The sequence below is a fragment of the Brassica napus genome, chromosome C5 (genome assembly GCF_020379485.1).
Source record: "Brassica napus cultivar Da-Ae chromosome C5, Da-Ae, whole genome shotgun sequence".
Taxonomy (NCBI): domain Eukaryota; kingdom Viridiplantae; phylum Streptophyta; class Magnoliopsida; order Brassicales; family Brassicaceae; genus Brassica; species Brassica napus.
Genome location: NC_063448.1, coordinates 50,241,659 through 50,267,692, shown reverse-complemented (window position 1 = coordinate 50,267,692; position 26,034 = coordinate 50,241,659). Strand labels below are relative to the sequence as shown.

General features: G+C 33.9%; 3 protein-coding genes and 1 long non-coding RNA gene across 5 annotated transcripts; 3 read left to right on the top strand and 1 right to left on the bottom strand.

The window, feature by feature from the left end:
* Positions 1-118: 118 nt before the first annotated feature.
* LOC125587338 lies at positions 119-2,429 on the top strand. Its single transcript, XM_048757596.1, has 4 exons — positions 119-733; positions 1,094-1,343; positions 1,433-1,967; positions 2,066-2,429. The coding sequence occupies exons 1-4, from the start codon at positions 119-121 to the stop codon at positions 2,427-2,429; spliced, it is 1,764 nt and encodes a 587-aa protein (XP_048613553.1).
* Positions 2,430-7,579: 5,150 nt separating this feature from the next.
* On the bottom strand, positions 7,580-11,707 carry LOC106387373. 2 transcript variants are annotated; one of them, XR_007323613.1, is made up of 8 exons: positions 10,809-11,707; positions 10,445-10,712; positions 10,053-10,167; positions 9,854-9,978; positions 9,437-9,727; positions 9,196-9,359; positions 9,007-9,127; positions 7,580-8,938 (listed from the first exon to the last, which is right to left on the bottom strand). XR_007323613.1 is itself a non-coding variant. In XM_048757139.1 (5 exons), exons 1-5 carry the CDS (start codon positions 10,938-10,940, stop codon positions 9,645-9,647), a joined length of 723 nt encoding a protein of 240 aa, XP_048613096.1. In that variant the 5' UTR covers positions 10,941-11,707; the 3' UTR covers positions 7,580-9,644. The 2 variants fall into 2 exon arrangements, 1 of the variants encoding a protein (XP_048613096.1); XM_048757139.1 differs by having other exon boundaries at positions 7,580-9,727.
* A 5,733-nt stretch (positions 11,708-17,440) lies between these two features.
* BNAC05G39710D (IQ domain-containing protein IQM2) lies at positions 17,441-20,370 on the top strand. The gene is made up of 7 exons (XM_013882319.3): positions 17,441-17,667; positions 17,910-18,338; positions 18,419-18,599; positions 18,695-18,783; positions 18,877-18,967; positions 19,067-19,408; positions 19,494-20,370. The coding sequence occupies exons 2-7, from the start codon at positions 17,935-17,937 to the stop codon at positions 20,109-20,111; spliced, it is 1,725 nt and encodes a 574-aa protein (XP_013737773.1). The 5' UTR covers positions 17,441-17,667; positions 17,910-17,934; the 3' UTR covers positions 20,112-20,370.
* Positions 20,371-22,637: 2,267 nt separating this feature from the next.
* Positions 22,638-24,187, top strand: LOC106444549. Its single transcript, XR_001288282.3, has 4 exons — positions 22,638-22,896; positions 23,404-23,626; positions 23,720-23,811; positions 23,901-24,187. It is a non-coding gene; the product is annotated as an uncharacterized LOC106444549 (long non-coding RNA).
* The last annotated feature ends 1,847 nt before the right edge of the window (positions 24,188-26,034 follow it).

The following is a 26,034-nucleotide window of genomic DNA, read 5'->3' as shown; positions in this document are numbered from 1 at the left end:
AATTATCTCACCTCATCAGTCGGCTTTTGTCCCTAAACGGGCTATTGGAGACAATGTTCTCATCACCCACGAGATCCTTCACTATCTACACACCTCAAAAGCTAAGGTCCGGTGCTCCATGGCTGTGAAAACGGACATGAGCAAGGCCTATGATAGGATCGAGTGGACCTTCTTGGAAGTTGTACTGTGGAGATTGGGCTTCCATGACCGCTGGATCTCGTGGATTATGGTCTGCGTGACCTCGGTGTCCTACTCTTTCTTGATTAATGGCGCTCCGCAAGGCAAAGTGAAACCGGCTCGAGGAATACGGCAAGGAGACCCTTTGTCGCCTTACCTCTTTATACTGTGTACAGAGGTCTTGTCGGGATTATGCAGTAAAGCGCAAGCCTCTGGAGACCTACCGGGAATCAAAGTGGCCCGCAATTGCCCTCCGATCAATCATTTGCTCTTCGCCGATGACACCATGTTCTTCACCAGATCCGATGAAGCGAGCTGTACCAACCTTCTCGCGCTTCTAGCAAGATACGAGCGAGCATCGGGACAGTGCATCAGCCCAAGCAATTTGGCCATAACCTTCTCGTCTAAGACTCCGGCTTCTGCTAAAATCAGAGTCAAACGTTCACTGGCTATCAACAAAGAAGGTGGCATAGGGAAGTATCTAGGATTGCCCGAGCACTTAGGAAGACGTAAACGAGATATCTTCAATAGCATCATCGACCGCATCCGACAGAAGGTACTGAATTGGTCTACTAGATTCCTTTCCGGTGCAGGCAAACATGTACTGCTTAAAGCTGTTCTTACAGCCATACCCGCATATGCTATGTCATGTTTCATGCTACCAGCCTCCCTATGCAAACAAATCCAATCTCTTCTTACGAGATTTTGGTGGGATTCAAAGCATAATGTGCGGAAAATGTGCTGGGTAGCGTGGTCTAGACTCACCCTCCCGAAGAACTTAGGTGGGCTTGGTTTCCGAGACATAACCTGCTATAATCAAGCTCTGTTGGCAAAGATAGCGTGGCGACTGATCCGAGAACCCCATTCTCTCCTGGCGTAGACACTCGTAGGGAAGTACTGCCATTCTGCTCCCTAGCTTGAAGGCCCATGTCCTTCAGCTGCCTCTCACAGGTGGAGGGGTATCATCTGGGGTGTAGAACTACTTAACTTGGGCTTGGGATGGAGTGTGGGGAACGGCTCGCAGATCAGAGTATGGGCTGACCCGTGGGTATATTTATCAACTCCATTAACTCCCATAGGGCCTCCTCCCTCTAGGGAGAGCCAAGAGCTGCATGTCTCGGACATTATCCTCCCTGAGTCAAATGAGTGGAACTTCAGTGCTATTAGTCAGCACTTGCCTCTGTATGAGGACTGTATTCTTCAAATCATTCCTAGTTCCTTTAACAAAAATGATGAACTAATCTGGTTTCCTCAGGATCTTACTCGTCCAAGTCAGGCTACGCTATGGCTCGAAAAGCTCAGTTAAACCATGTTACGGATCAGTTTCCCTGGGGCAAATGCATCTGGAACTTACACACCTCTTCTAAGATCCAAACCTTCCTATGGAGAGCGATGAATGGAGCACTTCCAACGGGACACACCTTGCGTGTTAGAGGACTCCAAACGGAATCGAAATGCAAGCGATGCGGAGAGGTCGAAACACCTTTGCACCTCTTCCTCACCTGCTCTTTTGCTGCCCGTGTTTGGGATCTTGTTCCGACTATGCACAAGCCAAATGCAGGAACTATTGTATCAATGAGAGAGTTGCTGGTCCAAAACACTAGAATGATCAACCTCCCACCCTCTGGGCTGGGCCGCTCTCCACTCTATCCCTGGCTCTACTGGCATCTATGGAAGAACCGAAACAGACTAGTCTTTGAAGGCAAGTCGTGTACTGAAACGGAACTGGTCACTAAAGCATTGAAAGATGCGCGAAGCTGGGAAGAGGCCTCTCAATCTGACAACACCTCGCATTCCCCTCACGCTCGATCCTTCCCCCCCCCCCTCCGAATGTATATGGCGTTAGATGCTTTACTGATGGAGCTTGGGACCCTGTTTCTGGCAACAGCGGACAGGTCTGGACATTTGTTGATCCCTCTGGTGTCAAGGTCCATCACCACTCTACTAACCGCCTTCATGTCGCTGCGCCCATTGTTGCGGAAGCGCTTGCGGTAAAGGCTGCCCTTATGGATGCAGTCACTAATGATTTCTCTCAGGTGAATGTTTTCTCTGATTTGAAGTCTCTCGTCAACCTCCTCAACTCTTCTTCGTCGACAGTTCTACTCCAGAGTGTTTTGCTCGATATCCGAGTTTTGAGCTGTAGGTTTGATTATATCTCGTTTTCGTATGTTCCTCGTTTGAACAATGTTGTAGCAGATTCCTTGGCAAAGGCTGCTCTAAGTCTATCTGTAATCCCTCCCGTTAGGGAGTAACTCGGTTTCGCGTTTAATTAATCAAGTAGTTCGATAAAAAAAACATATTTTACGAGTATTTTAGTTTTTTTTTTAATATTCTTGGACCGACCTGCGGTTCAAGTTATGAAACATGAAGTGATTGATCCCCACCCCACAACAAACCTGAAGTGAGTGCCTTGTTGCTGCATCTAGTCTCCCAAACCTGTTTTACATTTAGAGACAATTAGTTAACTATATCCAATAGAAGCTTATATTTGCTACCTACACACTGATTGATGTTAATGGTATAATATATGATATTTAAGCCATGAATAGATGATTTTGCTCCTTTGTAATGATGAAAATTTTTGCTGTCAATTCTAATGCTGCAGAAAGCAAAAATGTGTCAGCTAAATAAAGTGGTGTTTGATGTCATAAATTTACAGCTGGAGCGATTTTAGCCACATGATTTATATCCATATTTACAAGTATATTATTTAGATAAATGTAACTTACGAAGAGAAACTAATGGAGAAAAATAATTAACAATATGGTTATAAGAATATATTTGGGGGATCTTTCAATCCGTCTAACAAGAACGACAACACGTAAAGGTTTTTGGCTAATGTAATTTGTAACCGTTAAGACATAGTATTATATATGATCTAACATAGCATGTATCAGATAACAAATTATATATCAGCTAACATAACATGTACCAGGTAACAAATATTTTATCAGATAACAACAAGTCTATGTAGCATACCAACCATTTATTAATAATTTGATATCAAACTATGTATAAGCTAAAATATGTACCATGTATCCAACCAATTTATCAGATAACAAACAATTTATCAAAAAAATGTATCAACTTGCAAACTATGTATCTACCAATTTATCAAGTAACAAACCATGTATGAAACAATGTATAAGTCGACAAACTATTTACCAAAACATGTATCAGCTACTAAATTAAGTAGCAATTAATAAAAAATATTTTATAACATCTTATTTACTTCGAAAAAATACCCATGATCTTTCCAAAAGTTAATTAAACTCATAATTTGAAAATTATTAATCGAAAATGAAAATATCCATAATCTTCCCAAAAGTAGTTAATTAAACTCATAATTTGAAATTATTAATGAGAATGGGTTAGGGAACATAAGCTTAGGAACAACATAGATTATATGATTATGTCTTGTCGAACGGACACCATCAATGCAGAAACTCGTTTCAATTCGAGTTAATACTCGCTTCATGTCCACGAGTATGACAACGCTTTTAGCTGCACATAGTAGAGTCTAGGGATATTATGGATTTGAAATTATTAATCAGAAAGCATGGATACTTCGCCAATATAGATGTTCGACAGGGATACAGACACCAATTAACTTTTACATTTATGTCAATGATATTTTCAATGACTCTTAAGTCCAAGTACAGCTAGTTGTACTTGTCTCTGTACATTTTGGGATAAGGAGGAACCAAAATGTTATTATATTCAAAACTACATCTTCCCTTTTACATCATATTATAAGCGTAATCCATCTTGTTTGCTTTGTAATCATGGATATTTCAGATTTGCAAATTATATGCAGAGTAATCTAGATTTTTTTTTGTTTTAAAATGGAATGATATGTGAGAATGAGAGATCAATGCATCTGAATTGCTTGATTTCCTTTAGGTGACATGTAAGCTGGGATGACAGGTGAGCTATGGGATACCAGAAATGACTTTTATGATTTTTGAAACTTGCTTGAGCTTGTCACTGAGCGAATGAAAAGACTCCACACAGAGACTCAGAACTCAAGAATCACATATAATAAAGGAAACATATGGATAATAAAATCAGATGGAAAGAGACAGAAGATCATTTTTTTTTTCCATGGAAATACATTGCATTGAATCTATGCTCTATCTTGGGGTTGTAGTTCTGCAAGCCAGCTTTGCAACATTATGGATATGTGTCTCTTAACTGCAGTTTTCTATGGCTTTAACTTGATAATCTTTACTTGGGTTTATTTATTATTATATTTTCTGATTTGGAAAATAATTATGGGTAACTCACAAATACAAGCACACATTGATCAATAAGTTGCTTTTCTCGTGAATATGATTTCCCTTAATTATATTTTACATATTCTTATTTTATTTTAATCTATCTCGAATTGTTTCAGCTCAAAGGTTTTCCCGTTATATTGTGATGAAACTCTTGTAGTCTATTATTTAGATAGTTTGGTTGTTAATATGGACTAGATGCTTTGTCCGCGCTACGCGCGGATTATGTCTTTTTAAATTTTGTCTCTATATATCTAAATTGCTTAGCAAAGTTTGTAAGACATAAGTTGAGTTTTAGATTTTATAGAGAAGTATAGATTTGCTCAAAAAAAAAAAGATAAAATTGTTTAAAACGTAAACAAATCTAGGTATCAAGTTGTGTGGGAAAGAGAATAATAATCCAAATGATGCATGAACTAAAGTCATTATTTGTTGCATGCTTTTGAATGATCTCTTATTCGCCATTTGAAATGCTTTATGTAATCAATTGATTTGTTGAAGTAGAAATTTGTTGTTGGTGATGAACTGAGTAGTAATTTGCCTGGAAAATATTAGATATTATTATTCTGTTGATAAAAAAATATATTTAGATATGTATTATTTCTTGATGTGTTTAAAAAAATTATGTACCTTGGAAAAGTTTAGGAATTATGCTTGTGATGATGACAACTTTAAATTTCATATTCTTCTTGCTTTGTAAGATGCTAAAATCTGTTGCTTGCTTGTCGTACAATATGAGTTTGACCATTGTCGACCTGAGATAGAAGTTTATGTATGAAGAGGATTATGATTTCGTTTTTAGCTATTGTGTTAGACTTACATGTTTAGCCGTAAACCAATCGTGGCATCAGTATTGATTTCTGGGTAGTACGGATTTGTTTTTTGTATTATGAGTATCTACCCGACAACATCTGCACATTGATTTTGAGTTAGAATAAAAATCCATGTTTGTTTAATTAATATTGGGATGACTTACTTACCTTGTAAGTAGGTGGGTGTAGTGACTAAGTGCAATAGATTTTTGTAATTCCGAGGAGAGAAAGTGTGAACTGGAAATATTGGACCGATGTCTAGAACTTTCGAAGCTATTGTCTTTTAGTCAATCTGAATGTAATACGGCAGTTGGGTGAGTTTTCGATGTCGTGAATTATGTATGACAGAAAACCCTGAAAACTCATATATGTCTCCCTCGGCCATATTTTCTGGGTCATTTGGCTGAATGTTTCCGGTGAGCCGACCTTCTAATAGTTGTCCCTGAAAGTGAACAAATTTTGTTGTGCCGAGCCATTGAAGTAAATAGTGAGTAGTTTAAATCAAATATGTTGGATTGGGAAATACATATATATGTATATGCTAAATTTAATTAAAGGCTTACGTGGTGGTCGTAGCACATGAAGCCGATGCAAATTTGAGTATTATTTGTTTGGTGTTTTCTGATGTCCCAAACACTTCTTATACATACCGTGATAGGACGCACTGAAATCCCTTCTTGAAGTTGGTGAATTTGTTGAGGAATGTGTTGCATGTGAGATGTCACTATAAATTACAAAAGAAACTATAAATTATAATAAGATACATGTATTCCAACTATTACTATTACACACATGGATATATTTTCAAAATTAACTCAGAAAAATAAGTGTACCATGCATATATGTACTTGTCTATAATATTTTATAGTTACAGCAAAAAATATATAAATAGTATTTTACAGATATGATCTTGAGATTAGAAACAAATTAATTTTTCTTTTTAATAAAAAATTAAAATTATTATATTGAGTTTTTTTGTTTCTAAAAAAATAGTTAGTTAACCCTATATATAAGACAAATAATAATATAAGAAAAAATATAATTATATCTTAATTATATAAATATTTGTTTTAAAATAATCACATTGTAACTGCATATCTTAAGAGATATAACATGTTTAAAATAAAATTTAACAACAAATACCTCTACATATCAACAAAGGAAAAATAAATTATTAATTCAATACTAAAATTTAATTTAAAAAAAAAAAATATTCATATGCTTGAGACTTTACTAAATTTTTTTAAAAAAATTAATTTAATATATTATTATATTAATTTGGGTAATTTGGAGTCAGACACTGTAATTTGGTATTAGGATCTTTTTACTTATTAAATGAAACATTTTGGTCATTTACATTCATGTGGTTTATTTTTGTGACTAAAACTTGAGAATGATCTATTAGGAGAATTACCCCTACTCTAATTAGAAATGTGATTTTAGATATGCTATAATATTGGTATTGAAGTTTAAAATGTTACTAATAAAAATAATATTAATAAATTGAAAATAAATTTTTTTAAAAAAGTTTCAAAAAGTATTTTCGAATTTCGAACAGAAAATTTGGAAAAAAAATTAGTAAAAACAAATTTGGAAATTTTTTTTTAGAAAGTTCGAATTAGCAAACACATAATCTAAAAATATAAAAAAATACTTATTTTTATTTTATTTTTATCATATATTTCTCTGAATTCAACAATAATATTTTTTATTTTAAATATATTAAAATTATGATTAATTTTCTTATTTACATTTTCGTTGGTTGTTGTCATAGATATGTATATATGTTTCAGGAAGATCAAAGAGGTAAAATAATGACCAAAATGTTTCATTAAAGAGGTAAATATACATTTATACCTTTATTGCTAACTAATACAAACCTTAGGGTATAGAGATAAGGGCGGGGAATTGGGACTGAAGTTTAAAATTTTATTAAATAAAAATAACACTAATAAATTAAAAATTAAAAATTTAGAAATAGTTACAAAAGTATTTTCGAAAATATACTCTTTTGCACCGTAAATATAAATTATAGTTCATATAGTAGACTAACGATTTGCTATATTTTGCCATATCATTCTATATACAGTTTAAATGTGTATATTGTTACCTTGAGCCTTGAACAAAAAAAAAACTGAAACCGCATAAAAAGAAAAACAAACCAATTGCTGGACCCTTGAAATTTTTATTATTTTTCTCAGTGAAACAGGCAGAAGATTATATATTTACCTGCATATTCTATGGGCCGGTCAGAGAGTGGGCTATCCATTCTGTTGAGTCGGCGATCCTCGCAACCAACCTATTACAAATTAGGTATATGTATTAGGTTTACTTTGAAAACGTGTACGTTTTTCGACGTATCCAAAGAATGATGGGTTTTTTTTTTGAGAGATGGATTGTTTAAGTTTATTTCATACGCAAAACAATGATGAGTTTTTGGGAGAGCTTGATTAAACATAAGCTAACTATGTTTTTTTTTAAATTTCCACCACTAAAAACACAGCAGAGCTTTATAAGATTTCGTCAAAATCACTACACTCTGGTTAAACTAAACATCTCAGAATGTTAATGAATGACCAAAACAGAGCAAGACCAAGCTTTTCATATTTTAAAAAGAGAGCAAAATCGAATGAAACTCAAAGCTTCACCACATAGATTAAGAGCAGAACATGGTAAATTAATCAAAAGCCATATATTACTGTGAAACCAATCAACACAAGGCTGAGTAATCTGAGACTGACCAAATATTATTGTATGAGTACCTGTTGTGAGCAGTCGCGAATTGGTGAGAAGCGTTTGTGCAGAGGGAGGCGTTGAAAATAATAAGGTTAATAGAATTACTTAGGTTGATTGATTTTGTGTTGATAAATAATATATCAGACACGTAATTGTAGCTAATTTCCTAAAGTGTAAGAGGCAATATTCGTGTATAAATGTGTAAATATTAGCAATCTTAACCTCACATTTTCAAATAAAATGCTTTGTATCAGGATCAGGCAAACCAGGTTCCATTTGGGTAGTATTGCAAAGAACAAATAGAGCAGGAAATAAAGTCCACATGACCCAATTTAAATATCGAACCTAAAAATATAAAGCATCAGATACATCAATACTAAAATGTTTAACAAAAAGGAGTAGCAAACATAAGGATAACCAAAAAAGTTTTAACAAAGATAGTTCAGATGCTGCAAAGACAAAGTTTGAATATGAAAGAAACAAAGCACAATAACTTAATAAACAAAACCAGTACTTAAAACTTATTAGCCACATAAGACCATTACTTAAACTGCAGCAACACACAATCACTGCATAAGAGGATAGGCTGAGGCTTTATTAGCCACTCTTGGAACGCTTTGCTTCAAGTGATTCAAGACTCTCAGAGGATTTTCTAACCCTATCACCAGCGGAATGCTCAAAGCTTGTAGAAGGACCAGATTCATCACCTACACCCTTCAAAACATCATCGGACACTGCTGGAGTAGTGCCTTCTTCCAAGTGTGCTATAGCAAGTGGAGCTTCTGGTGGAAGTATCTTTGTGACAGTTATGGTTTGAGTCTTGCCTGTTAGATTATGATCTGAGACTTTGACAATGAACTTGTGCGTGTGCCCTATCGTATCAAGTAAAGCTTGCGGTACCGGCACGGGATGGTCAGCTCCTAATCCCTCATTTGACTAACATTCAATAAATTAATTTTTAGTTAGACCAATATGGGGCTCAACATAGACAGACTTGAAATTACCTCAAAACATTTGGCAACCAATTCGGATGCATGCTTCCCAGTCAACTCTTTACCAACATCACCAAGAATGGCAAAAACTGCTTGTTCACTCTTGTCATAAACATCAATCTTCGTGAGATATCTGCAATGAAAGATGATTAGTTATTATTTCTTACAAAAAGTAGATAAAACATTGTCTAAAATACTTACTGAGGAACGCCTGTGACCTCCCTTTTCACACACTTCTTATTGTTGCAAATCAGTGAAGTAGGCCCTTTGATTGCCTTACTATTACACCCACCACAAGAAATATAATACCAAGAAGAACTCTGGACAATATCATCTATAGTTGTTGTGCACTCAAACCAAGCAACCTGCAAAATTGAGAAAAATAAACTTCATAAATACCCAAGCATGTCATAATGAATGATAAAACAGATCAACTTTGAACCTTAGTAGTCTCCTGCTTGATGTAAGAGTATAGTTCCTCTAGTGTTACTGGCTCAGGCTTAGTGACAACCTCTGCCGTAATCTTATTAGCAATGTCCAAGTTATAGCTCAGCCTGAGGAAATTGAGGAACACAAAAATATGTTAGAAAGTCACATGAAATGACAAAGCAGAAGCTGTATGAAAAATGATCTGACTACAGAAATGCCTATCATGCAAGATAATCCTTGGTAGGCTGGACATCAGTATCCATAAACACTCTAGATGATGCCATAGAAGCAAGAGCAAGGGTTCCTGATCATAACAAATAAATTGATTACCAACAAAAAAAAATTAAAGGAAGAAAGCTATAGACTTGCAACGATTATTTCATTGATATTATCACATATTGTATTGAAATATTTTAAGTAAAATGATAACCTCCAAGATGTTTAGGGTTTACTGTGGTGACCAAAAGAACGGTTGGAGTCCGTCCATATGATATGAACTTCTGGCAGAACTCGGATGCAGCATTGTCCCATAGATAGAGCTTCATCACTGGTCCGCTGTGTAAGGATAAAAACCATTTGTTAAAAATAGCACACAGAGATTGCGTCTAAAAAAAAATAAACAAACTTACTCATGTGTTTGTACATGAACACACAGATGCCGCTTCTCTGCTATGTCAACTTCATCAAGAGCAGTGTGGTCAGTGATAGTCTGCCCATTCACCAGTTTCATGTGGCCAACATAATCTGAAATAGAATATATAAAGGTCCCAGATATCAGACTTATACAACTAATATCATTTCAAACGGGTATAAAAGGAACTCATCATTTGTTCACAAATCACATATCTACTATAAATATGTAAGAAAAACTCATTGAAATAGTAGTTACTGGAGGTGATTAATTATTCTAACCAAAACATAAATATGTAACAAAACGCATTGAAATAGTAGTTACTGGAGGTGATTAATTATAACCTAAAGATCTAAGTATAAACACCAAAAAGAAGTCAGCAAAGCTTACCATAAAGATCAACTCTGCGGTCGCAGTTGGCATGAAACTCCTCGTACCTATGGAACCTGAACCTGTCTTCGAGAATTGGGACCGGATGGTTCTCGAGAACTTTCAAATCAGAGTTCCAAGAGAACGAAATGGTGGCCCTATGATCAGCAACCCGAAACTGGACTTTGCTTCTGGATCCGAAGAAGTTACTCAGTTTATAAACAGAACCTGATGTCAGCTTATACATCCCAACCCGTCCTGCTGTAATAAAACCTTGGATGACAGTTCCCTATAAATCATTTGGAATTGACATTATCAGAAATACCATCTCAATCAACCAATTTTAAAACAGTAGAAATTAACAAAGAACAATTTTTAGAAGAACCTCTTCGTCAATAAGAAGCATCTCCTGTCCGATGAGTTCTTTCGTGTTTAGATTTCGAGCCTCCCAAAAGTGAATCAGACGAAACCTCAGCTCCGCTTCGTGTGGGCTGAATGAAACATCTCTGAAGAACATCTATCGGTCGCCATGCGCGGAGGAGAGAGCAACATCAGATTTTTGCTTCTTCGGAATGTCAGATGGAACATCACTCTTGCCGTTAGGTTTCGCCGCAATCGCCGAGGCAGCAGTAAACTTCCCGTGTGGCTTCATAGACGCGAAGGAAGCAAACGTCTTCTCGTTGGTCTTCTTATCACTCTTGCCGTTAGGTTTCGCCGCAATCGCCGAGGCAGCAGTAGACTTCCCGTGTGGCTTCATAGTCGCGGAGGAAGCGAACGTCTTCTCGTTGGTCTTCTGATCGCTGGAGACTGTAGAGTTGCCTTTGGATTCCATCGAGATAGTTACTTGAGAGAATCTTATGGATTTTAATGGAAATATAAACTATGAAAAGAGATTTATAAATAGAGAAACGAAGAGGAAGGTGAAAGGAATCCATTGATTAAGTTCAGTAAGAGGATTGATTAGATCAGATAGTGGTGAAACGGATCTGAAGGATCTGGAGAAGAGTAACGAAAGAGGTGGAAGGGGAAAGGCAAGAGAAGAAGAAGATACGACAGTCGGCGGAGAGGAAAGAAACGATACGACTTTGGAGAGTTGTTGGTGATGGACTGGGCTTAAAATATTTTAAAAAGCCCACTAACTCGGATTGGTTTGTATGACCCAAACACATCGTATTTCTCTAATGAAAATACACAAATACGATGGTGACGTGGAGTAACCAAGCTGTGGGATTGGCTCTAATTAACTGTCCTACGTGGACACCTTAGAATGCCATGATATCGGGCTTTTAGTAGTGTTAGATACTTATATATTGGCTTCATAGATAGTGTGGTCCTTAAGCAAACCAAGTTTCTTAATCAATTTTTGGATGCAGATCATCTTCTTCTAGATCTGATCACCTTGTGGTTTTTGAATTGAAAGGCATGGTTGATGCATAGTCGTACCTATAATAACTAAGATGTTTCATTGATTATAATTATGATTATCCAATAATTACGTAATAATATGTACAATTTGAATTTTAATAGTATAAATAACTACTTTTTGGTCTGGTGATCATCACCATACGTAGCCCTGGGACGGATCCGGATATCCGGGAAATTTAGGGTATCCGGATCCGGATCCGGATCTGTCGGATCCGTGGATTTAATATCCGGATCCGGATTGGTGGTTTCCGGATATCTGTCTCGATATTCTATTATCCGCGGATATCCGGATCCGGATCCGGATCCGTCAAAATAATTAAAAATAATTTTTTAACAAAAAATACTAATTTTTTTAATATAATACATAAATTAAATATTTATAAATATATTTATATATGTTTATAATATTGTAAAAACTAAAATATAATATTATAAGATTAATTCATATATAAATATTAATATATCAAATATAAATATTAATAAAATTTAAAAATTTAATGTATTTTAAAAATCCGGATCCGGATCCAAATATCCGGACCTAAAAATTAAGATATCCGGATCTAGATTCGGTTTGCACGGATCTAAGATTTTACTATCCGGATTCGGATCCGGGCACCCCGGATATCCTATTTTCGGAGCGGATCCGGAGCGGATCTCGGATCGAATCCGAATCTCGGATAATAAGTTCCAGGCCTAACCATACGTAACACCAATGTCTTGATGTCTTCGTGGCTTGATTATTTCCGGTAGCTAGAAAAAAGGACTCGTCCATGTAAAACTAATAATTCAAAAGACCATTGTTACTTTAAATATTTAAATCATTTTCACTTTTTTTATTAAAAAAATCATCTTAGTTGACTCGACCGTAATCATCTTAGTTGAGTTGACCATAATTTTGACTTCATATACTACTATTCAAGTTTCAAGCTTATTTTATGAGTATTTTAGTTTTTTTTTTTTTAGTTTTGTTAGACCAGCTTGTGGTTCAAGTTCTGAAACATGAAGTAATTGACCAATTCTCTAGCTTCATACTAGTTTTTTCTAAAAAAATAAATAGGTTTCGTGGATGATAAATAACATGCAGCATCACCATTTTCTTATTTTTCTGTAGCTATATTGTCAGTAATTTTGTGTAATCCTATTAGTTAGTGATAATAGTCGTAGTAGTTTTTATTGTTTAGATCACATAAAATTGACTAATAAATGTTTTAGGCCGTTAGAGATAGCTTCAAAATGATTGTAAAAGATAACTTATAAAGCTGGGCCTCTAGGTGATACAAATTGCGTACTCAAAACTATATATTCATGTACTTGGCAACAAACAAAAGAAATGTATTGCTATATATAAGTTATAACATATACTTCCAAAACGAGATATGACGAATGGAACAATACATTAATTAGGATATAACCATAAGTTTTGGTCCTATATTGAAATGGACGTCCATGATATAAGTGATGATGTCGATGGATGACAATATTTATTGTCTTATATGTGTTAAGTTCTACCACCTCGACACAATAATGGGCAGTTCTAAAGTTTCATTTAATTCAATTTTCTTTTGTTTTCGCTTAGTCCAATATTCAATTCTTGCCTGGAAATCTATTGTTTAAATAAATATTTGTGAAAATTACGATAACGTATTAATTTGTTAATATGTTCTTTCTTTAACTGACTGTTCTTTTTCGGTTAAATTCTTTAACTAGCTGTTCAAAACTATTAGACCAACTTTTATCTAGCCTTACAAAAACAAGATTTGTAGCATCCATAAACCTTGATTTTAAAAAGCGAAATTGCTTTCAGAGAACGATGAAAACAACAAATTGACATTTTCTCCATGGGCAATTACACTATCTAGTAATAACTCAACTAAAATCAAAATTGTAGTAATAATTCAAAATTGCTAGTGGCGATGGAAGAAAATCATAAGTAAAATACAAGTAAAACCGTGTGAAAGGGTCAACATAGATTAATATTTACAAACTGATCTTCGTCAATTCAAAGTGGTATTGATAACAAGGTAGAAGATGTCAACGTGAATTAATATTTAAGATTACGATTACGATGTATAGAAATACAGTAAAAATAAAATTATTTGCTAGTTATCTAAACACATCAATATATAAAGTATAAACGTAACATCTTTTAAGCAATAAAGTCATAAATGTCTATGAACAATTATTGTGGAAGCGGTACATAGATCATAGAGGGATGAGTAGGCCGGGACGTTCGGATACCCGTTGGTGTTCGGATCGGATTTTTTGGATTTCGGTTTTTTTTATAACACTTTGTAGGTTCCATTCTAGTAAATTTGCAAGTGCGGATCGGGTTCGGATATAACACATCGGGTTCAGATCGGTTTTGTATCACATCATAGAACCCATACAGTAATCATATATCATTCAGATTCAGGTTATATTGGATCGCTTCGGATATACCCGAAATAAAATCTAAAATTTAAAAGTAAAACATAAAAAATATATATTTATTTATATATAATTAAGTATTTAAGGTAGTTATTTATATTTTAAATACTTATTGTTAGATAACATATCAAAATAAATATGAAATTGAATATTTGAAGTATATATTCATGTTTCATATAATTATATTGTATAATATTTTGAACATTCGAGTCGGTTTCTTCGGATATCTTTTCGGTTTTTTCGATTTTTTCGGTTTTTTGGGTTACCCGTTCGGGTTCGGTTAATAACACTTCGGGTTCGGATATGTTTTGTACCACCTTGCAAGACCCATTCAGATATTTTTTACATTTCGGACCGGATACGGATCGGATTTTTCGGTTCGGGTTCGGTTCGGATTTCGGGTTACAGATATTATGCCCAGGCCTAGGGATGAGTAACAAAGTATTGGATGGCAAGTCCAGAACTAATTCGCCCCTTGGGTTTACGCCTTCGTCGTTATTCTTCTACCGTCTAATAACATTTTCATTATTATCACATTCAACTTTTACTTATGACTTTCTTCAGACTCAACCATTGGTAATAAACATATCCATTCCACCCGTTGAGACAGAAGAGCATTGGAGACTGTAGACGTGTTTTTGGAACGAGCCAGTCAACATGTGACTATGAAACCAATAAAGGTCAACAAAGCAAAAAGTGGCCGTACTCTCTCGGGAAAAGGTGAGCAAATAATAGAGTACGGAACGGTGCATGGAAACGTAGGTAGTTCGCTTCACTCCTACTTGTCGTCGCGTCGGTGCACTTTTCTCTTTTACTGAAACCAACACCGCGTCTCTTCTCTTGGAGTTTTACGACTAAATATTAATATTGAACGATTTTACGCTTGTAGAGAATCCTCACTGGCATTATTTAATTCGCCCTTGTGCTTCCCAGCTGGCCTCTGGCTGTTACAACTTACGCTATCACTCTCATCCTTTGACTTTATTACATCATGCTACTACCATGTAAACATTTACTACTGTACTAATTAACTATTTATTCATCCTAGCATATCTCTTTGATTGTAAACGGCAACACTAGATTACTATGTGTTGTTTATAATTTGAGTAGAGTTTCTTGTAAGATTATTTTTTTTTACTTGCAAATGGTTTCAATAATAGAAAGTTCAGCCAACTTGTACATGTATTACAAGTTGGGTATTATTACTACTAATAAAGACATAATCATTGAATGCATTTAATTGGTGGACCAATAAACTTTATAGTTAGATTAGATCAACCATATTTTAAACGATTATAATATTATTGCTCCCTCTTAAGTTAATGAAGTTAATTGCCTACAATTACTAGTATTTCACAGATCTAAAGATTCTTGCAGACATTAAAAAGTCTCATAATTTTTGAATACCGTCAAAAGATACGGTTGCCCCCATGTTAGGTACGGTGTGGTACTTGAAAGTTAACATCAGCGTCGTGGTTTGGTGCGAACTCTCTACATGTGGCGAGCTTACCGATATCTTATGTACGGTCTGAGTTTGTTTACGTCAAAGTATATTATTTTCTAATATATCATATGAATAATTGAAAATGGTTTCATTACGTCTAAGTATGCTGGGTGTGATTGTATAGCAGTAATAGTACTGAAAAATATTTTGCGAAAAAAACTATTTACCCTCAGTTCAGCTAAGAACTTGTTAGTCAAGCGAAAACAAATGTTGTTAGTTTTACCCTGGATACTGTTTAAATAAAGGTAAATGTACCGTTCTAGTTTATCAGTGAACTACACTGTTATTGCTGGCTTTGATTTGCTCTGTTTTTTATTTTATTTATATTATCTTTTTCTCAGAGTTACTCCATTAAATTTATTTTCATTTTCTCCATTTAATTTATTCTCAATCTCTCTAATACTTACCAATCATACCCGTTATTTTCATTATATAATTTTTTTAATAAAAAACAGACGCCGTACTATATATATATAAACTATAAAGTAAGCATTTCTTCATTTTCATAAAACCAGGTAAGCTTCATAACACCAGGTAAGCGCAATTGATGCACCCAAAATTGACACATCATCATCATATATTTTAATATTTTATAAATTTATCCACATTTTTCCTTTTTTTAGTATTTTATAAAGTAAGCATTTCTTCTTCTTTTTTTATTTCGTTGAGTGAAAACTAGTTTTTCCTTTTTTGGATTGAATACTAGTTCTTTTTTATTTTTTATATCATATTTTACTTACAAAATGAAAAACTCGATACTAAACATTTTTGTAATTCCAATTTTTTTTTTAAAAGAAATAAAAATTAGAAACTAAATAAAATAAAAATTAGAAACTAAATGACGGCGTACAATTTGACTAAGATGTTGCTGAATAGAGGTGTATTCCGATAATAGAGTTGATATGTTTGGTGTGTTAGAACTTAGAAGGACATATAAGGAGGCAAGTCGCTATCAATCTAATTTTCAAGAGAAAGTGTACATATGCATGTATTATGTGGTGTATTTCAATGTATATTGTGTGGTACATAGATAAAGCTTGACCCAAAAAAAAAGTTATGTAATAAAGTGTCGCTAGATGCAAAGCTTGAATGTTCCGTTGCCTCGTTACATAAGGATTAAAATACAAATGATAACACTCTATATTGTATATGCTTATTAATTCCATGATTTTTTTTGTTTTTATTGACCCACCAAAACACTTTTCGTTGAATAGCCGTAGTATTCTGTGGGTCGCCACGAAAGGAAGAAGGAAATTTCATCAAATCGCATTTTATTGGAAAAAAAAAACAACATCGGGCTTCTTCAGAATTGATAAACATGGAAATTTTTTAATAAGAAAATCAACGAATAGTATTAAGGAAATCCCACGAATGCAACTACGTCACTTGATTATGGTGACGTTACAATTATACTAACTAATACACACAAAAAATGGATCTAGTCAAATTCAGATGATAAAAAAAGGAGTCATTTTATGATGATATAGTTTAGAAACCTTTTCTCGCTAAACCCACAACATATTTAAATTTTGCTTGTAGGTAAAGTAAAATCTTGAGTTTGAACTTTTGACCTAGAATGAATATTCTGCAGCTACAAACACGTGGTTGGAAATATCGACGCTTCTCTTTCTCTCTCTCTCTCTCTCTCTCTATCTGTCCTGGAGTTGACGGTATTATATATATAAACTCCATTGCTGAAGAGTTTGTAACTTGCGATTTGTGAGCTTCATTTCCTTCTTCAGCTAAAAAAAACAAGAACAAAGAAATCTTTCGAATTCTCAAGAAAAGAAAAGAATCTAAACAAGATTCAAGAAGAACTAAAGAGAAACTTTCAAGATTCCTCAAACGAGCTTTTACTGACAAACCTGATCAAGTGCGTATATTCGAGGTACCTATTCGAGCTTTTGTTTTCAATTATTCTGTTTTTTTTTTCTGAAGATTTTTCTTGATGTTGGGTTTGATAATACTTCATTCGAAGATATTATCAGTAATGGGTTCTTGTTAAAAAATGATTTTTAATTATTTATATTCATATTTTCCATGATTTGCCTGAGCAGCATTTCCAGGTTGCTCTGTTTTCCAGATCCGAAGAGTTTTGATTTTTAACAGATTCATTATGTTTCACTTCAGGTCAGAACCTATTGGGATCTATTGAATGGGAGTCTCATTCTCCTATCCGTTCACCAAGCAAGAAGACGTCGAGGTTGCTCTAGACTCCGTCACCGTTAAGTCCATAAGCTTCGGTGATGAGGACGAGTGCAAAACTCCCAAGAGATCCGTTAACTTCAATGACAGAACTCTCGAGCCCACGATCTTGAAATCTATTGGATCGGGTGGTAAAATGGTTGTTGAGAAGTCTGTCAGCTTCAAAGGGATGCAGCTCGAGAGAACGATAGAGAATGGCTTCGAGATAGACAATGCAGAGATTGCTAGAGAACTCTCAGTTCTTGATCCGAAGAACCCTAAACACGAAGCTGCTATTAAGTTACAGAAAGTTTACAAGAGCTTCCGTACGAGGAGAAAGCTGGCTGATTGTGCAGTGCTCGTGGAGCAAAGCTGGTTAGTTTCTTTTATCTTAAAACTTATAAACGTTCCATCTTTGAGTTGTGTTGTGGTGATCTAATCTGTTTTAATCACAGGTGGAAGCTATTGGATTTTGCTGAGCTGAAGAGAAGTTCTATATCTTTCTTTGATATTGAGAAGCACGAAACCGCGATTTCGAGGTGGTCTAGAGCTAGGACTAGAGCAGCTAAGGTTGGTAAAGGATTGTCCAAGAATGGAAAAGCACAAAAGCTTGCTCTACAACATTGGCTTGAAGCTGTAAGTTTTATATAGACTAGTTTTCTTTTTTTTAATTAGTACAACTTTTTGGATTGAAATCTGATCTTGGTTTAATGCATTTTGGTATATAACAGATTGACCCCAGACATCGGTATGGACACAACCTGCACTTTTACTACAACAAATGGCTCCACTGTCAGAGTAGAGAACCTTTCTTCTACTGGTAACACTACTAATCACCGACTCCTTTTTCTCATTTCTGTCAAAAGCATTTTAGCAGAATCAAGAAAACTAAACTTAGATTCAAATGTTTCAGGCTTGATATTGGAGAGGGGAAAGAAGTAAATCTTGTGGAGAAGTGTCCTCGTTTGAAACTTCAGCAACAGTGCATCAAGTACCTTGGTCCGGTTAGTATCTATTTCTTTTACCTGCTCAACAAGTAACCTTACCGATAAATTAATTAGAAACTTATTTCTTATTGTTTTCATGTTTATGTTTTTGTGTAGATGGAAAGGAAAGCTTATGAGGTTGTTGTGGAAGAAGGCAAGTTCTTTTATAAGACCAGTGGAGAAATGCTTCATTCTTCAATGGAAGAAAGTGATTCTAAATGGATTTTTGTGCTCAGCACGTCGAAAGTGTTATATGTTGGGAAGAAGAAGAAGGGTACCTTTCAACATTCAAGCTTCTTAGCTGGAGGAGCTACTGTTGCTGCAGGGAGATTAGTTGTTGAGAGTGGTGTTCTTAAGGCTGTTTGGCCACACAGTGGACATTATCAACCTACAGAAGATAATTTCTTGGACTTTCTCTCTTTCTTAAGAGAGAACAATGTTGATATCACTGATGTAAAGGTAAGAGAAAGAGATTTGAATGAATTTTAGATCTTGAGTTTGTTAGGGTTGTGTTCTTATGAGTGTTTTTTCTTTGTGTGTTCAGATGAGTCCTACAGATGAAGATGAGTTTTCTCTTTACAAACAAAGAAGCACTCACATGAGAAACCATTCTCTGGAAGAGGATTTGGAGTCTGAAAAGACCATTATCTTGCAAGACAAGGCTGATCCAATAGAAGAAGAAGAAGAAGAAGAAACAACTCCGGTAACGGCTAATATCGAAACACCAAAAAAGATGGATTCTACTCAAGTATCTGAAGACTACGATTCTGGTGATGATGAGGAGGAAGAGGAAGAGATTTTTAACTTAGAACAAGAACAGAGCTCACCAAGAGGAGGAGAAGAAACCAGAGAGAGTGAAGTAGTGAAGATTCCAGAAGAATCAATCCTAAAAAGGATCAATTCAAAGAAGGAAAGTAGATCTTTCCAACTTGGGAAACAACTATCTTGCAAGTGGACAACAGGTGCAGGACCAAGGATAGGCTGTGTAAGAGATTACCCATCAGAGCTTCAGTTTCAAGCACTTGAACAAGTCCACTTGTCTCCGAGAAGCGCTTCTGTTTCAAAACTCTGTTTCTCTTCCTTGTCTCACACGCAAACGCCTCAGATGTCACCGTTATGGCGAGGAATGTCATTACCTGCAGATATCATCACACATTCATAACTGATGAAATTTTTTTAATTACACATTAAGTTCTTTCGATCTGATCTATTCTTTTTGTGTGAATAGTGACGATGATGACTCAGAAATTCTTTTGTATTCTTTTTTTTCTTCCCCTTTACTGTAACAGAGAAGCATTTCATTTGTTTATTTCGTTTCTTGTTTAACAAGAAATTACATGTATAAAAAAATGTTAGCTTCTTTTTTGTTTTTGGCAAAAGCCTGTAATATACACAACGCAAGTGGTTCAAGATTCGCCTCTTTTTTTTATACTGTTATTAGCTTTTATTTACACTTTACAGCAAATTTCTGCTCGATTTTCAGGAAACGCAGTGAAGATTCAAAACCCTAGGCTCTGGTTCACATCTCAAGACTCACAAACCCTAGTGATGCATGCGTGGAAAGACAACTTTGTCCTTGAAGAGAGATTATTTGCCTTATACGAACTCTATACCTCTGGTGAGAACAAGTTTAAGGTTTTGAAAGGCCCGTTTGACTTGGTCAAGTAAGCCCCGTATCGCTTAATAGATAAAATTATCAGAATGTATAAAAAAAGTTGGTTTATTACTAGAGTATTTTACATTTTTTAAAAATTATTAGAGTGTTTGGATACTCCTAGTAATTGACAATAAGGGCTTTTGGTTAGTTTTTTTTAATTGAAATTATTTTTAAACATTAAATCAACATCACTAATTAAGTATCCACATCAGTAATAGAGAACAATCAATCATCTCTTTAATTACATAACGTTGAAAAAAAAAACATAACAACACAGCACAATTTCGTCGAAAAACTAAAGGAACCCTAACCGCCTCTTCCCTTAAATCGTCATCGACATTGTGTTTACTCCGTCTTCCTCGAACTAACTCTCTGTCTTGTCTTCTCCGATATCGTCTTCCCCGAAATCGTCGTCTCCAATCGTTTTTACGAAATATTTTTCGCTGTAATCGCCCAAAATCATATTTTCTGCTGCGTTTTTCGAGTTTGTGGCTGAGTTTTAATTTATGTTGTGGCTGAGTTACTTTTTTTTTATGGCTGGTTTATATATGCAGTTTCGTTTATATATGCAGTTGTGGCTGAATTACTTTCCGCCAATCTCCGAAAACCTAGCTATAAGAAGTGTGCATTCCGAGGAGAAAAGACAAATACATTCCAAAAAGCACCCAAATCGACAATTGTGGGATGTATTTAATTAAGTTTGTTTGTGATTTCATACCCATATTTTGATAATCTAATTTTTTTTCAGATCTAAGTGAGAGAAAATTGAACAAAAAGAAAATGAAGGAGATGAAAAGAAGTGACAGATTCAGCAGAGACGACACAGAGGAGTTCATTGAAGCTTGGATACATGGACGAATACCAGAATGGTGCAGAAAACCTGTATTTTTGGTTTTCTATGTAAAAAACATAACTCACCCATGTATTGTGTGTTTGATTTATGTTATGTTTACATTACTCAGCCGTGTCGTTTATATATCTCATCTGTGTCGTTTACATAACTCAGCCATACCTCAAACATACCCTGAAATAAAAAAATGTTTAGATAACTCAGCCATATCGTTTAGATAACTCAGCCGTATCGTTTATATAAATCAGCAATACCTCAAACATACCCTAAAATCGGAAAACTGAATTCAAGTACTTTAAGAAGTTATATTGAAGATCATCTTATCAATATCAAGTGAATATAAATCAACTGAATGTAATCTATTAAAACCTAAAAAGATGTAAAACAAAAAATATACCCGTCCTATTTGAACTAGTCTATACTATTAAAGCAAGATCATATTGTCATAATTACCTTAGGGGCATGTTTCCTTCACTAACATTGCATGTTTCATTAAGGGCAATTAAGTAATATTAATAACAAATCTATATTGGGTCATTATTTTTGGATCCAGCCCAAATCAAATCTCTCTTGGACCATTTGGGCCTATTAAAAAATCAGATTCAATTCTCACCTTTTTTTTCCTTTGGACCATTGAGTCCAAGTTCAAATAATTTTTTTTCAACTATTCTTAATTATTATTTTTTTCTTTTCTTAATATAATTTAAGCATTCATAAAAATAATTGAATTTTTTTATTGAAAAGTATAAATCTTTATTAAAAGTATATAATTTTTTAATTAAAATATTAACCCCATAATAAAATTAATTTATCAGAGTTATACCAACTTAATTCATTAAAAAAATAAAATTTAATTTTTTTAACATAAATAGTCATTTAAAATGAAATACGATAAATAAAGATAAAATTTTTAAGTCTTTTATAAAATAAAACACAAATATATGAAAATGTGACATTTACTAAATATTTGTTAATTGAAAAAAAAAAACAAAAATAAACCCGCGCTTTCAAAACGCGGGTCAAAATCTAATAATCTATTAAAACATAGTCCTATTTTAACTCTACCGTGACATATTTGTTTTGGACCTATTCAATAAGTTGTGACAAAATATAAAAATACACTTCATTATATAATGACCTATATATTTAAATTAAACTAACTTTAATATGTGATTAATATTTGACCCTATCCAACTTTAAAAAGGTCATCCATCTTTTGTCGTCGTCGTCTTCTACATCTTCTTCCTCTGTTCCACCATCATGATCTCCGACCATCACACACGGGTAGATTCGCAAAACAAAGAACAAAGTGAAATCAGGGTTTGTGGATTGATTCGTGGACCAGCCATTCTCGAGCAAGATGTTTTGCTTCTTTCAATCATTTAGAGAAATGAATCTTCAGATATAATTAAGGTCTGGTTCATCCATACGAAAGGCCATGTGAGTGTATTAGATCTGTTCCACTCGATTTCATGCTCTAACTTTCAATCTCTCAGTTCGCTTTATAGGGTTTCACTAAGTAGATTGAATCATGGGAAGCGGAAAATCTTTGCAATTTGGTTTCTGGGTATACAAAACCTTGAAATAGGGTGTGTGAACTGGTGGGCTAATCTAGAATTGACTTGCCATCAAAATGCATATAGTTTTCTAAGGACTCGATTATTATTTCTTATTTTGCTGGATAAAGATTGATCCTTTAGAGATGATTGAGCTATGGCCTCAACTCTGAGTTTTTTTTCCCGTTTTTAAAGATAACAACTTTATAGAGTTTATGTGCTTACCTGCGCAGCTGTTTGATAAAGGATATTTCTTGATTAGGAGGAAACAAAGATGATAGCTCAAATTAGTATCTGTGATTCCGACCCTTGATTGTTGATCATCGCATGAACTCTTTCGTGAATTTTCTCTTGAATCTAAGTAACAGACGCTATGTTTTGGTTAATTCAGAGCTAAGGTCAGTCACTATTCGAGTGAAACTGAGATAAGAGTGAATTCTGAGTCAAGGCAAAAAGGTATTTGGAAGACGTGAAAGCTCCCAAGCAAGTTATCCCCTTCGCACGCTTCTGTCGTGGTGTTGGACGTACTGATATGGCATTCCAACAATCAAGGTAGCAAGGCTGTTAAATCTACTCAGTTGGTACTTGATTTCTCCGAGGTAACTTATACTGAGGTAACTTTAGAGTTTTGACTCTATTACTATTTTTTCTTTTCTTTTATTGATATGGATCTTATGCTCAGTTGATAATTATCATTTAATTTTCAGGTCAAAGTTTTGGGTTTTGATGCCTTTTTCATATCGCACATCAAAGTGAACCAAGCAGCATAACATAGGCAGAGGACGTATTATAATACCCTGTAAGAATCAATCATATGTTTTTCTTTATGCTACTCTTTTTCAACTTTTGTTTCAGTCACAGTGTGCTAACTCTCTCTCTATTTTGCAGCGTACATGTCAAAACCATGCCAGGCTGAATTGATTTTGTCAGAGAAATAATCTGTGAAGAAAGAGTTAATTTATGCGCCTCAATGCGCGTATGTAATCCTGATTTTCACCATCATCATTGATCTTTTACTTCTCATGCCACTTTTTGTTATATATTATTTTGTAGCTGGAAACTGGAAAGTCAGTTGGCAGCGAAGTCAAAGAATGGAACTTTATTGTTTCTTGAATTATAATCATATACTTTACAAGACATGATGATTGGTATTGGATGACCCGAGCTTTAATCTATCTACTATGTTTTGAGGTTAATTAACTCTGGATTTTGAGCTCTAATCTATCTATTATGCTTTTTGTGGATTATTTTCATTAACAAATTTATTTACATGTTTGTTTATTCACTAATAGATTTTAATATGTTTAGGTATGTTTAATATGTTTAGGTATGGGGTGTTTGGTTTACGGTTCATTTATAGATTGTATTTTTTAGTCTTTGGTTTTTCCGGTTCAGTTATGATTTTTGGTTTTCGGTTCATGAAATATACTAACCGCTCGGTTATTTATGAATTTGGGTTTTGTTTGGAATTAGTTATTTTAGTTGTTGGTTTGGTTTAAATAACAATATTAGGAACCTGATAAAATTTTGAGTTTAATTAGAGCGCGTGAGTCTAAAAAGGAATATTAAATTTTTAATCTTAGATTATAATTTAGATAGCTATTATTTTGGTTATATTTTGTTATTTTTATTTTGTATTATATTTTATAACAATAAAAAAATATAAATGTAACCAAAAATATAGCTACCTAAATTTGAATGAGGATCAAAATTTCATATCCATATTTAGATACACGCGTTCGAGTTAAACTCAAAATTTTATCGGGTTCCTATCACTGTTATTTGAACCAAACCAAAAAATAAATAACTAAACCCAAACTAAACCAAAATTAATAAATAACTTAGTTATTACTAACTTAACTATTACTAAATTTCTTGAACCGACCACAATCGTCAGGGAACCAAATCGAAAATTAAAAAATATGCTAACAGAGATTTATAAAATATTATCAAATCATAAAATTTTAATTTCAAAACATCAGTTATAAATATAAATAATCCCGCGCAACTGCGCGGGTCATAATCTAGTTTTGATTTAAATCCGTAACTACATTTTTTAAGTTTAAGCAATTTTTAAAACAAATTGAAAAGAACTAAAATTACAAATTATATTGTTTTTTTATGATTATTGATTGATTTTAGTCTAAGGGTTCAATATTTTAAATATAAAATTATAATATTTTATAATGTATTAAAATTTAAACTACAAATATTAAATATAAAATTATAAAGTTAAATATTTTCAAAACATTATCTCAAACCATATCTATTTCGAACCTTTAACCCTAAACCTTGAACAACATACTTTGACATATACCATAAAACATTAAACTTCAAACTTTTTAAAAATATTAATTAATCATCTACCATAAATTCTAACTACAAATGTTAAAACTCTAATATTTTTGTTATTTAAAAATATAATCTTTACTCTTAAATCTTAAATCGAAACCCAAAACACTATATACCAAACCCTAAACTCACTCAGTTATATACCCTAAACTTTAAACATCATATTTAAACCACACATCAAAAAATCAACATATAATCATAAAATCCAAGTTTTAAAATTTAAACCTTTATCAAAAATACACTTTAATATAAAATATAATTTTAACCATCAAAATTAAAACATTAACCATTGATTGTTTTAATCTAAGGGCTACAAATCCATCTAGTGGTTATCTTCTAACTTCTTTCTCATTGGTTAGATTTTTCTGTACAAGGATTACAATTCTTGACAATTAATTAGTTTTGATCTAATGGTCTAAAATACATTTTTTTTCTTCACTTTCTCTCTTCTATTTGACGTCTCCTTCTCCTCTTCTCTTTCCTTCGACAGTTCTTTACAGTTTCAGATCTTCTTCATCTCTCTCACTTTCTGTCTTGTAAACAAGAGAGATTCATACATTATCATTCATTTCTTATGCCTTAGTATATTTGGTTTGTGAATCTTAGAAGTGAGAGAAGAAGAAACGTCAAAGAAGAAAAGAAGATTGTCGGAGAAAAAGAAAAAGTATTG

Coding starts and splice junctions, on each gene's coding strand:
- LOC106387373 (XM_048757139.1), bottom strand. CDS start 10,940: ATGTTCTTCAGAGATGTTTCATTCAGCCCACACGAAGCGGAGCTGAGG. Junction 10,713..10,808: donor TGCTTCTTATTGACGAAGAG/GTTCTTCTAAAA, acceptor AATGATTTATAG/GGAACTGTCATCCAAGGTTT. Junction 9,728..9,853: donor AAACCCTAAACATCTTGGAG/GTTATCATTTTA, acceptor TGTTATGATCAG/GAACCCTTGCTCTTGCTTCT.
- BNAC05G39710D (XM_013882319.3), top strand. CDS start 17,935: ATGGGAGTCTCATTCTCCTATCCGTTCACCAAGCAAGAAGACGTCGAG. Junction 18,600..18,694: donor TACAACATTGGCTTGAAGCT/GTAAGTTTTATA, acceptor GGTATATAACAG/ATTGACCCCAGACATCGGTA. Junction 18,968..19,066: donor GCATCAAGTACCTTGGTCCG/GTTAGTATCTAT, acceptor GTTTTTGTGTAG/ATGGAAAGGAAAGCTTATGA.
- LOC125587338 (XM_048757596.1), top strand. CDS start 119: ATGGCTGTGAAAACGGACATGAGCAAGGCCTATGATAGGATCGAGTGG. Junction 734..1,093: donor TCGACCGCATCCGACAGAAG/GTACTGAATTGG, acceptor TCTGCTCCCTAG/CTTGAAGGCCCATGTCCTTC. Junction 1,344..1,432: donor GTGGAACTTCAGTGCTATTA/GTCAGCACTTGC, acceptor TGGTTTCCTCAG/GATCTTACTCGTCCAAGTCA.